The sequence below is a fragment of the Phacochoerus africanus genome, chromosome 2 (genome assembly GCF_016906955.1).
Source record: "Phacochoerus africanus isolate WHEZ1 chromosome 2, ROS_Pafr_v1, whole genome shotgun sequence".
Classification (NCBI taxonomy): domain Eukaryota; kingdom Metazoa; phylum Chordata; class Mammalia; order Artiodactyla; family Suidae; genus Phacochoerus; species Phacochoerus africanus.
Genome location: NC_062545.1, coordinates 265,981,793 through 265,994,294, shown reverse-complemented (window position 1 = coordinate 265,994,294; position 12,502 = coordinate 265,981,793). Strand labels below are relative to the sequence as shown.

General features: G+C 42.1%; 1 protein-coding gene across 1 annotated transcript; it reads left to right on the top strand.

The window, feature by feature from the left end:
* The first annotated feature begins 11,283 nt into the window (after nt 1–11,283).
* On the top strand, nt 11,284–12,300 carry LOC125120916 (olfactory receptor 1L3-like). The gene has a single exon (XM_047769283.1). The coding sequence runs from the start codon at nt 11,296–11,298 to the stop codon at nt 12,298–12,300; it is 1,005 nt and encodes a 334-aa protein (XP_047625239.1). The 5' UTR covers nt 11,284–11,295.
* The last annotated feature ends 202 nt before the right edge of the window (nt 12,301–12,502 follow it).

Below are 12,502 nucleotides of genomic sequence, written 5' to 3'. Positions count from 1 at the left end.
AAGACATTATGTGAAGTGAGGTAACTCACACCATGGCTCAGCAAAAACAAATCTGACTAGCATCCATGAGGATTCAGGTTTGAACCCTGGCCTCATTCAGTGGGTTAAGGATCCGGCATTGCCATGAGCTGTGGTGTAGGTTGCAGACACAGTTTGGATCTGGTGTTGCTGTGGCTGTGATGTAGGCCGGCAGTTATAGCTCCAATTTGATCCCTAGCCTGGGAACCCCCATACACCACAGGTGTGACCGTAAATATATATATATATATATATATATACAGACAGACCAACAGACAATCAGTCATCAAACGGCAAGTACTGTGTGATATCACTTGTGTGTGGAATCTAAAAAATTCCAACTCACAGAATCAGAGAGGAGATAGATTGGTGGTTGCCTGGGGCTGTGGTGTTGGGGGGCACAGTGAGAGAAATGGAAAGATGTTGATTGAAGAGTACAAGCTTCCAATTATAACATGAATTAGTTCTCGAGTTCTAATGTACAGCATAGTGAATAACCAGAATTTATAACTTCTTGAGGTATCGACCTTTTTATCAATCTATAAGGTCCTTCTTTATTTCATGGAACACTTTTTTATTTAAAGTCTATTTTTTTGATAATTAGCATAGCCACCTCAGCTTTCTTTTTGTTACTCTTTTCAATGAATATCTTTTTCCAACCTTTCTCTTTCATTTGTGGGTCTGGTTCTAAATTGAGTCACTTGTAGACAGTTTATCATCAGATCATGGCTGTTTGTTTTTAAAAACCTATTCTGCCAAACTCTGCCTTTTAATTGCATAGTTTAATTCATTGACATTTAAAGTAATCACACCTAAGGAAGGACTTAACTTCTACCATTTTATTACTTGTTTTCTATGTCTTTCATCTTTTTTGTTGTTTCTCAGTTCCCCATTACTTCTTATTTGTGTCTAATTTTTTCTCATATGCTGTTTTCATTCTCCTCTCATTTACTTTATGTGAGTGTGTGTATACTATTTATATATATTAGCAATAGATAGACAGATATGGTTTTATTGATAAAATAGCTGGACCAGGGGCAATATAACACATAGAGTCTGAAATAAGGCCTGGATTTGAATCAGGGTACCAAAGAGCTTTCACACTTTATCTGGCAAGAAAGAAATATGTCTAAGATTTGGCTCCCTTAGTCATTTGAAAGCTGTTTGATAACTAATAATATTTACTTTTTTCAAAGCAAATAGAGAGGCCTTTTAGTGCAGTGATTGATTCAACAACATTGTTTGGCTTCAAACCGTCCTTGGTTCAAGCTTTATTTTGCTAACGTTACCTTAGTTTTTGAAGTTGCATGAAAGGGAGACAATAAGGACACAAGTTATGAGTCTGTTGTGTGCTTCATGTGAGAAAGGCTTACAGGCTTTGAGAGAGGACCAAGATGGGAGGAGTAGGGGGACACGCTCGCCCTGTCCCACAAACACAACAAAAAAAAAGCACATCTACAGAATAAATGACTCGCACAGAACAGCAACCAATCGCTGGCAGAGGAACCTAAACTCCAATAACAGCAAGAAGTTTGTGACATTACTGTGCAGAATGGGAGAAAAGAGGAGAGTGAGAGAAGGTGAATCTGAGCAGGACAGGCGCTCCCAAAAGGGAACTGAGGAGGAGAAAAAGATCCCGCACCGTGGAAAGTCACCTACTCGGGGGAAAGATCAAACGAACCAGAGGAATCTGCAGATGCAGAGCAGAGTGTAGCAGTAAGTTGGAGTACTGAAAAGCCGATCAAGAACCCAACGGACCATCTGAACTATGGGCACAGTCACCAAAAACTGAGATGCCTGGGTGGGGGCTGGGCACCGAGACCTCGGATCCAGAGGTTAGTCCCCGGGAACGGGAACGGGCTGGGGGGGGGCGGGGTGGAGCAGAGACTGCTTGGGAGGTCTAGAAACCAGTCTGTCAAGTATGATGGGGCAGAGACTGCCTGGGAGACTAGAAAACAAAGCTGTCCCAGAGGAAGGGAACAACACTCTAGGGGTGGGGAAGTGGAAAGCCGCATCAGAGAGAACCTGGGAGAAGAGCCTGGTCTGCACCTGTGCTGGGGAGGGGAGAGAAGAAGGGTTGGGTCCCCATAGAATACTCCACATGCCAGAGCAAGCTTACAGTCCCGCTAGCTAGCAGAAAGTTGTGCTTCCTAGTGCATTCCCTCCTCCCACCCCCACCACCCCCTACACTCTGGCCAGACCTGAGGCTGCCTGCCATCTGGGAGGGCTGGCCTCAACAATTGCCTAAAGCCTACCACTACAGGGGCTGTCCCTGCACAGTCCTGCTTGCCCTTTGGAGGGGCTACACATCCACAGAGCAGCACCAAACACCACCAGCCCCTGAGAAAAGGCCTGCAGCCCAGAAAAGCTAGAACAAGCATAGCCAGGCTGTAAATAGATCTACCTAATTCTCAGATGGTTTTTCTGAGTTGGGCTGCCCCGGGGAGGAGCCTCTTGGGTTTTCAGCAGGCCTGTTACCCGCCCAAGCCCCCAGGGGGTGCCGAGCCCGAGTGGATCAGCTGCATAGGACTGCTAACTCCAGGCAGGACCCCCTGCAGCCCAGAAAAGCTGCAACAAGCCTGGACGAGCCTGGGAAAAGATCTCAGATGGTCTTTCTGTGTTGGGTTGCCCTGGGGAGGAGCCTCTTGGGTTTCCAGTGGCCCTGCTACCTGCCCGAGCCCCCAGGGGGTGCCGAGCCCTAGTGGATCAGCTGCATAGGACTGCCAGCTCCAGGCAGGACCCCCTGCAGCCCAGAAAAGCTGCAACAAGCCTGGACGAGCCGGGAAAAGATCTCAGATGGTCTTTCTGAGTCAGGCTGCCCTGGGGAGGAGACTCTTGGGTTTTCAGCGGCCCTTCTAGCCAACGAAGCCCTCAGGGGGAGCCCCACTCCTGGGGAATAGCTGCTCAGCACCAGCAGCCACCTGGAGGAGCCCCTATAGCCCAGAAAATCTGCAATAAGCTTGGCCAGACTGTGAAAAAATCCGCCTACATTCTCAGGCCGTCCTTCTGAGTTGGGCTGCGTGAGGGAAGAGCCTCTTAAGTTCTCAGTGACCCAGATAGCTGCTCCAGCCCTCAGGGGGTGCTGCACTCCTGAGGAACCGCTGCCCAACATCGCCAACCCCCTGCAAGAAACCCACAGACTAAAAACACCAGAGCAAGATCTGCATGACCAAGTGAAATCTGCTACCATCGTGGTGTGGACCTCCCAGTCCTGTCTGCCCTCAGGAAGCCCTCCTTTGCTTCAAAGAAACACGGTTAGCCCCATCAACACCCCAGAAAAGCCACACTGCCTCAACAAAGATTGACCAACAACACCAGCCCTCAGGAAATATTCCACGACAGTGACAAGGCAAACACTGCCCGATCACGGAGAATACAACTCCCTCAGGAGAAAGAAAACAGCAAGCAAGATGAAGAAGCTGAGAAACCACCCCCAGGCAAACCAACAGAAGAACTCACCTAAAACAGTCAACAATGAAACAGATCTCTGCAGTCAGACAGACCTGGAGTTCAAAAGAGAAATAGTGAAAATACTGAAGCAATTAAGAGAAGATATGAACAGTAATGCAGATACCCTCTGAAAGGAAGTAGAAAATATAAGGAGGAGCCAAGAACAACTAGAGCATTCATTTGCAGAGATGCAAACTGAACTAAGGGCAGTAAAAACCAGAATGAATAATGCAGAAGAACGAATCAGGGATATGCAAGATAGAATAATGGAAATCACTCAATCCGGTCAACAGACAGAAAACCAAATCAAAAAGCAGGAAAGCAATATAGGAGACCTATGGGATAATATAAAGCAGGCCAATCTACACATAATAGGAATTCCAGAAGGAGTAGAAAAAGATAAGGGGATGGAAAATATATTTGAAGAAATTATCGCTGGAAACTTCCCAAATCTAAAGGATACTGGGTTCAAAATACAGGAAGCACAGAGGGCCCCAAACAAACTGAACCCAAATAGACCCACAGCAAGACACAGCATAATAAAAATGGCAAAAGTTAGTGATAAAGAGAGGATCCTAAAGGCAGCAAGAGAAAAACAGAATGTTACCTACAAGGGAACCCCCATAAGGTTATCAGCTGATTTATCTACAGAAACACTATAAGCCTGGAGGGAATGGCAAGAGATATTTAAAGTGCTAAAAAGAAAAAAATATGCAACCTAGAATACTCTATACAGCGAGAATATCATTTAAAATATAAGGGGAAATAAACGTTTTTTTCCAACAAACAAAAACTTAAAGAATACAGCAACACAAAACCCAGGTTAAAGGAAATTTTGAAAGGGCTTCTCTAAACCAAAAACAAAGGAAGGAAAGGAAAGAAAAATGAAAAGAAAAAAAAAAAGAAGAAGAAGAACTAGGACTGAGGAAACTGCAATCAGAGAGCAGTCACTCAAATAAGCCAACATGCAGATTTAATCATGAACAGGCCTCAAACAAAATAAAATTAAAAAGAAAAAAAGAAAAAAGAGTCATCAAAACCATAAAATGTGGGCAAGGGGTGTTAGGAAATAAATAACCCTTTTTTTGTTTGTTGTATATTTCTCTTAGTTTTAATATGGTAATGAAGTGTTTGACTTACAGGACCATCAGGCTAAAATACACAATTATGGGAAGGGGTTAGCATACTTAAAAAACAGGGCAACCACAAGCCAAAACCAAATGTTGCATTTACAAAAAAGAAAAAAAAAAAAACACTCAAGCAGATAAAAACAGGAGACCATCCAACCAAAAAAAAAAAAAAAAAGTAAGAATGGAGAACCATAGAATCAACTGGAACATGAGTTTCAAAATGAAAATAAATAATCATCTATCACTTATCACCTTAAATGTCAATGGACTGAACGCCTCAATCAAAAGACACAGAGTGGCTGAGTGGATAAAAAGGCAAAAACCTTCAATAAGCTGCCTAAAAGAAACGCACCTTAGGACAAAGGATACATATAGATTGAAAGTGAAAGGGTGGGGAAAAATATTTCACACCAATAGACATGACAGAGAAGCGGGAGTCGCAACACTCATATCAGACAAAATAGACTTTAAAACAAAAGACATGAAGAAAGACTAAGAAGGACACTACTTAATGATTAAGGGATCCATCCAAGGAGAGGATGTTACTATCGTCAACATATATGCCCCAAATACAGGAGCACCCAGATACATACAACAAATATTAACAGACATAAAGGGAGATATTGATGAGAATACAATCATAATAGGAGACCTTAATACCCCCCTCACATCAATGGACAGATCCTCTAGACAGAAAACCAATAAAGCAACAGAGATCCTTAAGGAAACAAAAGTTAGACGTCATTGATATCTTCAGGACACTACATCAAAAAAAATAAGAACACAGTCTTCTCAAATGCTCATGGAACATTCTCAAGAATCGACCACATATTGGGACACAAAGCTAATCTCAACAAATTTAGGAGCATAGAAATTATCTCAAGTATCTTCTCTGACCACAATGCCATGAAATTAGAAATCAACCATGGGAAAAAGAAGGAGAAGAAAACTACATGGAGACTGTACAACAGCTACTAAAAAAACCAATGGGTCAATGAGGAAATCAAGAAAGAAATTCAAAATTACCTTGAAACAAATGATAATGAAGACACAACCGCTCAAAATCTATGGGAGGCTGCGAAAGCAGTGCTCAGAGGGAAATTTATAGCAATACAGGCCTTTCTCAAAAAAGAAGAAAGACCCCAAATGGACAACTTAACCCTCCACCTAAACAAATTAGAAAAAGAAGAACAAAAAAGGCCTAAAGTCAGCAGAAGGAAGGAAATCACAAAGATCAAAGAAGAAATCCATAAAATAGAGACTCAAAAAACAATAGAGAAAATTAATAAAACCAACAGCTGGTTCGTTTAAAAGGTCAACAAAATTGACAAACCCCTGGCCAGACTCACTAAAAAGAGGAGAGAAAGAACCCAAATAACCAAAATTAGAAATGAAAAAGGAGAAATCACAACGGATACAGCAGAAATACAAAAAAACCATAAGAGAATACTATGAACAACTATATGCCAACAAGTTTGACAATCTGGAAGAAATGGACAATTTCCTAGAATCTTACAGCCTGCCAAAACTGAATCAAGAAGAAACAGACCAACTGAACAGACCCATCACTAGAAATGAAATGGAAGAGGTCATAAAATCACTCCCTACAAATAAAAGTCCAGGACCAGATGGCTTCACACGTGAATTCTATCAAACATATAAAGAGGAATTGGTGCCCATCCTCCTTAAACTCTTTCAAAAGGTGGAAGAAGAAGAAATACTCCCAAAGACATTCTATGATGCCACCATCACCCTCATTCCAAAAACCAGGCAGAGATACCACCAAAAAAGAAAACTATCACCCAATATCATTGATGAATATAGATGCAAAAATTCTCAACAAAATCTTAGCCAACCGAATCCAACAACGTATCCAAAAAATTATACACCATGACCAGGTTGGGTTCATCCCAGGTTCACAGGGATGGTTCAACATATGCAAATCCATCAACGTCATACACCACATTAACAAAAAAGAAAAGTCAAAAATCATATGATCATCTCAATAGATGCAGACAATGCATTTGACAAAGTCCAACATCCATTCATGATCAAGATCCTCGCCAAAGTGGGTATAGAGGGAACATTCCTGAATATAATCAAAGCCATTTATGATAAAACCACAGCAAATATAATCCTCAATGGGGAAAAACTGAAAGCCTTCTCACTCAAATCTGGAACAAGGCAGGGATGCCCACTCTCACCACTGCACTTCAACAGAATTTTGGATGTTCTAGCCACAGCAATTAGACAAACCAAAGAAATCAAAGGCATCCATATAGGAAGAGAAGAGATCAAACGGTCACTGAATGCAGATGACATGATACTAAACATAGAAAACCCTAAGGACTCAAATCAAAAACTAGTTGAACTGATAAATAAATTCAGCAAAGTAGCAGGCTATAAGATTAACATTCAGAAGTCAGTTGCATTTCTGTATACCAGCAATGAAATATTAGAGAAGGAATACAAAAATATGATGTTTTTTAAAGTTGCACCTCACAAAATCAAATACCTCAGAATACACCTGACCAAGGAGGGAAACGACCTATATGCCGAGAACTATAAAACTTTAATCAAAGAAATCAAAGAAGATTTAAAGAAATGGAAAGATATTCCATGTTCCTGGATTGGGAAAATCAATATTGTAAAAATGGCCGTACTACCCAAACCAGTCTACACATTCCATGCAGTCCCTATCAAATTACCCATGGCATTTGCCACAGTACTAGAACAAACAATCCAAACTTTTATATGGAACCACAAAAGACCCAGAATCGCCAAAGCAATCCTGAGAAACAAAAACAAAGCAGGAGGCATAACTCTCCCAGACTTCAAGAAATACTATGAAGCCACAGTCATCAAAACAGTGTGGTACTGGGATCAAAACAGACAGACAGACCAATGGAACAGAAGAGAGAATCCGGAAATCAACCCTGACACCTAGGGTCAATTAATCTTTGACAAGGGAGGCAAGAACATAAAATGGGACAAAGAAAGTCTATGCAGCAAGCATTGCTAGGAAACCTGGACAGCTGCATGCAAAGAAATGAAACTAGAACACACCTTCACACCACGCACAAAAATAAACTTTAAATGGCTGAAAGACTTAAACATACGACGGGACACCATCAAACTCCTAGAAGAGAACATAGGCAAAACACTCTCGGACATCAACATCAGGAATATTTTCTCAGGTCAGTCTCCCAAAGCAATAGAAATAAGAGCAAACATAAACCCTTGGGACCTCATCAAACTGAAATGCTTTTGCACAGCAAAGGAAACCCAAAAGAAAACAAAAAGACAACTTACAGAATGGGAGAAAATAGTTTCAAACGATGCAATGGACAAGGGCTTAATCTCTAGAATATATAAGCAACTTATACAACCCAACAGCAAAAAAGCCAATAAAGCAGTGGAAAAATGGGCAAAAAACCTGAATAGACATTTATCCAAAGAAGATATACACATGGTCAACAAACACATGAAAAAACGCTCAACATCACTGATTATAAGAGAAATGCAAATCAAAACTCCCATGAGATACCACCTCACACCAGTCAGAATGGCCATCGTTCATAAATCCACAAATAACAAGAGCTGGAGGGGGTGTGGAGAAAAGGGAACCCTCCTGCACTGTTGGTGGGAATGTAAACTGGTACAGCCACTATGGAGAACAGTTTGGAGATACCTTAGAAATCTATATAAAGAACTTCCATATGACTCAGAAATCCCACTCTTGGGCATCTATCTGGACAAAACTCTACTTAAAACAGACATGTGCACCTGCATGTTCATTGTAGCACTATTCACAATAGCCAAGACATGGAAACAACCCAAATGTCCATCAACAGATGATTGGATTCGGAAGAGGTGGTATATATACACAATGGAATACTACTCAGCCATAAAAAAAGAATGGCATCATGCCATTTCAGCAACATCGATGGAACTGGAGAATCTCATACTGAGTGAAATGAGTCAGAAGGACAAATACAAATACCATATGATATCACTTATAACTGGAATCTAATATCCAGCACAAATGAACATCTCCTCAGAAGAGAAAATCATGGACTTGGAGAAGAGACTTGTGGCTGCCTGATGGGAGGGGGAGGGAGTGGGAGGGATCGGGAGCTTGGGCTTATCAGACACAACTTCGAATAGATATACAAGGAGATCCTGCTGAATAGCATTGAGAACTTTGTTTAGATACTCATGTTGCAACAGAACAAAGTGTGGGGGAAAAAAATGTAATGTATACATGTAAGGATAAACTGACCCCCTTGCTGTACAGTGGGAAAAAAAAAAAAAAAATTCAAAAAAAAAGGCTTACAAGTTACTGAGTACATAAATACTAGTTGCCTTCAAGTGAAAGATGATATAACAATGAACATTATTTGAGTTTAAGAGAAATTCATATATAAGACTAAGACAGCCAAGACAGCTATTTCATTCTAATCAGGTCGTCAAGGGATGCTTCCCATAGGAGGCTGCATTTTAGCCTGGAAAAACAAGTGAACAGAGAAATAGAAGTAAGTTAGGTGGTTGAACTGTAAGATGTGATCAACAATCTTGGGAATTCCCATTGTGGCTCAGCAGAAACAAATCCGTCTAGGAACCAGGAGGTTGCAGTTTCCATCCCTGGCGTCACTCAGTGGGTTAAGATCCAAAATTGCTGTGGCTGTGATGTAGGCTAGCAGCTACAACTTTGATTAGACCCCTAGCCTGGGAACCTCCATATGCCATGGGTGCCACCCTAAAATGACAAAAGATGAAAAAAAATTAAATAAGTGTCAGGCAGTGAGCACTATGTAATTGGCAGGGAATGTCAGGACCCTGATGTGTGGGTGCTGTGTGCTTTTGTCCATTAAGAGTGAAACATCTGAAGCTGGTGGCTTTCCCCAGGGGTGGTAGCGTGGAATGGTAAGCAAATATCTGAGCAGGAGCCTTGAGGATTGGCTAACAAAGAAAGGGTGATCTAAGGTTAGGTTCCAAGGTTATGACCCTCCCATTTGTTAGAGGCATAAGGCCACAGCTACTAAACAACCATTTTTGTCTGAACTTGAGAGCAATGGGCAGAAGATACCTCACATGTTGCAGGAGGGAGAACTCTAAGGTAGTTGTCCTTTGGAGAAATGGATAAATCCAGGGGAGGCCAAGTGGAAGCTTTATAGGTTCAAGGGGGGAAATGGACCTAGATGTCCCTGCCTGGTACTCCATCCTCAGTGTTGCATGAGACATCTCCCAGGTGAGCCCTCACAGGGTTGGAGGAGCCAGGTCCAGAACATTATTGTCCCTCTTGGACACCTATGTCAGGTGAGGCAGAAGTTGCACTACACCCAGAAGTTTGAAAAAAGGGAAGTGGGACCACCTGGAAAGGAGAAGACATGCAATTCCTCCTGAATCTGTGGAGACAGTCCTGCACATAGATAACGGATGTTTGTGTGCATACTCTCCCCTCCACCAAACACCAGGGACTTGGTGACACAGTAGTAGAAGATACTCCCAGGAGGAAAGCAGGGGCTGTGAGTATGTACACCTGGCAGAAGACCATAAGAATCCAAGGAAGGGAGCATCACTTTCAAGAAGCACAAGACGATTGTCTGCAGTCAATCAGGTGCCGTTGCTGTATGCTCTTGGCTCAGTTTTGTCTCTTTTTTTTTTTTACTAATCATCCCATAAAGTATAATGTAAGGGAAAAAATGGACTAAATACATGAAGCAGGGCTACTATGTTCTTCCCAGGTAAGAAATCAGCTTTGAGAATGAATGCCTAATGAGAAGGTGTGAATCTCTGATCTCAGAGAATTGGTCATCACTGGACACTAAATAAGAGACCTAACTTATGTTCATGCCAATGCTGGGGGTTTTTGATCCATACTCCAAAAGTGAATATTCCTTTACCCATTGCTTGTGAGTCACCCTCCTCTGACCTCAGGATTTGTGTCATCAGCTGATGAATAGGGAGGTTGGGGAGAGAATTTTCTCACCCAAGTTCACTTCCTCTTTCTCAGCCTCCAGGCCAGAGATCACATCTGAGCCACAGTTGTGACCTATGTCACAGCTTCAACAATGCTGGATCCTTAATCCACTGTGCCAGGCCAGGGCTTGAACCTGCATCCCAGTGCTCCAGAGAGGCCTGCTGATCCTGTTGTGCCACAGGGGGAATGCCTACTTTCAACTCAATACTCTTTAAATGACTTTCTTGCTTCCTTTATAAATAATGTGGAAAGAAGCATCTTTTATTTTAAAAGATGACTACTCATCAACCACAAGTTAGATTACTTATGATTATCTAGATGTGGGTTGGTCAGTGACAATCCTTAATCTGAAGCAGACCTAAACTTGCTTTGCAGACTGCCTCTGTAGTTCCTGTGATCATCAGCCATGGAGTAGGATAGAGAAAAAGGAAATAAAACTCTCAACTACATTCTCCCCCTCTTTTCCTCTCTGGCTTTCTCTCTCCCAACAATGCTGCCCCATATCCATTTTCTCTATATCACTATCTCAAAGATTTTAAAAGAACAAGTGAAAGCACAACTTTGGCTCTGATTTTTTTCCATATTCATGAGGGAAAATATTGCAATAGAAACTCTATTTATACCTACTCAGTATAAGGACAAGATGGAAAAATCCATGTCCTCCATAATGTAAGAACCATCAACTGACAGTATTGTTTATCTATAAGTAAATACATGTCCATGGGAATGTCCAACCTCACAAGACTATCTGAATTCATCTTATTCGGACTCTCTTCTCACCCAGAGGAACAAAAACCACTCTTTGTCCTCTTTCTTATCATGTACCTGGTCACCTTGATGGGAAACCTGCTCATTGTCTTGGTTCTCCGCTCTGATCCTCAACTCCAAAATCCCATGTATTTCTTCCTAAGCGTCTTGTCCTTTGCTGATATTTGCTACACAACAGTTATAGTCCCCAAGATGTTGGTGAACTTATCAGAGACAAAGACCATTTCCTACAATGAATGCCTGGCACAGATGTATTTCTTCCTGGCCTTTGGAAACGTGGACAGTTATCTCCTGGCAGCTATGGCCATTGACCGCTATGTAGCCATTTGTAACCCTTTCCACTATGTCACTGTTATGAACCACAGACGCTGTGTGCTGCTATTGGCCGCCTTCACAGCTTTCTCCTACCTTCACTCCCTCCTGCATGTCCTCCTGGTCAGTCGGCTCACCTTCTGTGCATCAAATGTTATCCATCACTTCTTCTGTGATGTGAACCCCGTTCTGAAGCTGGCCTGCTCTTCTACATCTGTCAATAGAGTTGTTGCCATGACAGAAGGGCTGGCCTCTGTGATGGCCCCATTTGGCTGCATTGTCATCTCTTACCTGAGAATCCTCATTGCTGTCCTCAAAATCCCCTCAGCTGCTGGAAAACGCAAAGCCTTCTCCACCTGCAGCTCCCATCTCACTGTGGTGACTCTGTTTTATGGGAGTATTAGTTATGTCTATTTCCAGCCATTGTCCAGCTACTCTGTCAAGGACCGAATCGCAACAGTCATCTACACTGTGCTGACATCAATGCTTAACCCATTTATCTACAGTTTAAGAAATAAAGACATGAAACGGGGCTTGGAGAAACTGATAAGCAGAATTAAGTCTCAAATGGATAGTCTTTCTACTGCAAAAGCCAACAAAATTTGTGGACCCCTGATTACAAAGTGTGGGGTGTGGTGATGTGTGCACACATGCACACTCCTACACACACACAGCCTCTGAGGAAAGTCTTCCATGGAGAAATATTCTTTTATCAACTGGAACCACACCCTGTCATCTTGCACCACTTGGTCTCTGACATGCTGCAGTTGGACAGTTCTACCCATGTCTTGGTTCATACGCTACAGTGATAGACCCACACCATAATACCTCTCCTTTCTAG

Coding starts and splice junctions, on each gene's coding strand:
- LOC125120916 (XM_047769283.1), top strand. CDS start 11,296: ATGTCCATGGGAATGTCCAACCTCACAAGACTATCTGAATTCATCTTA.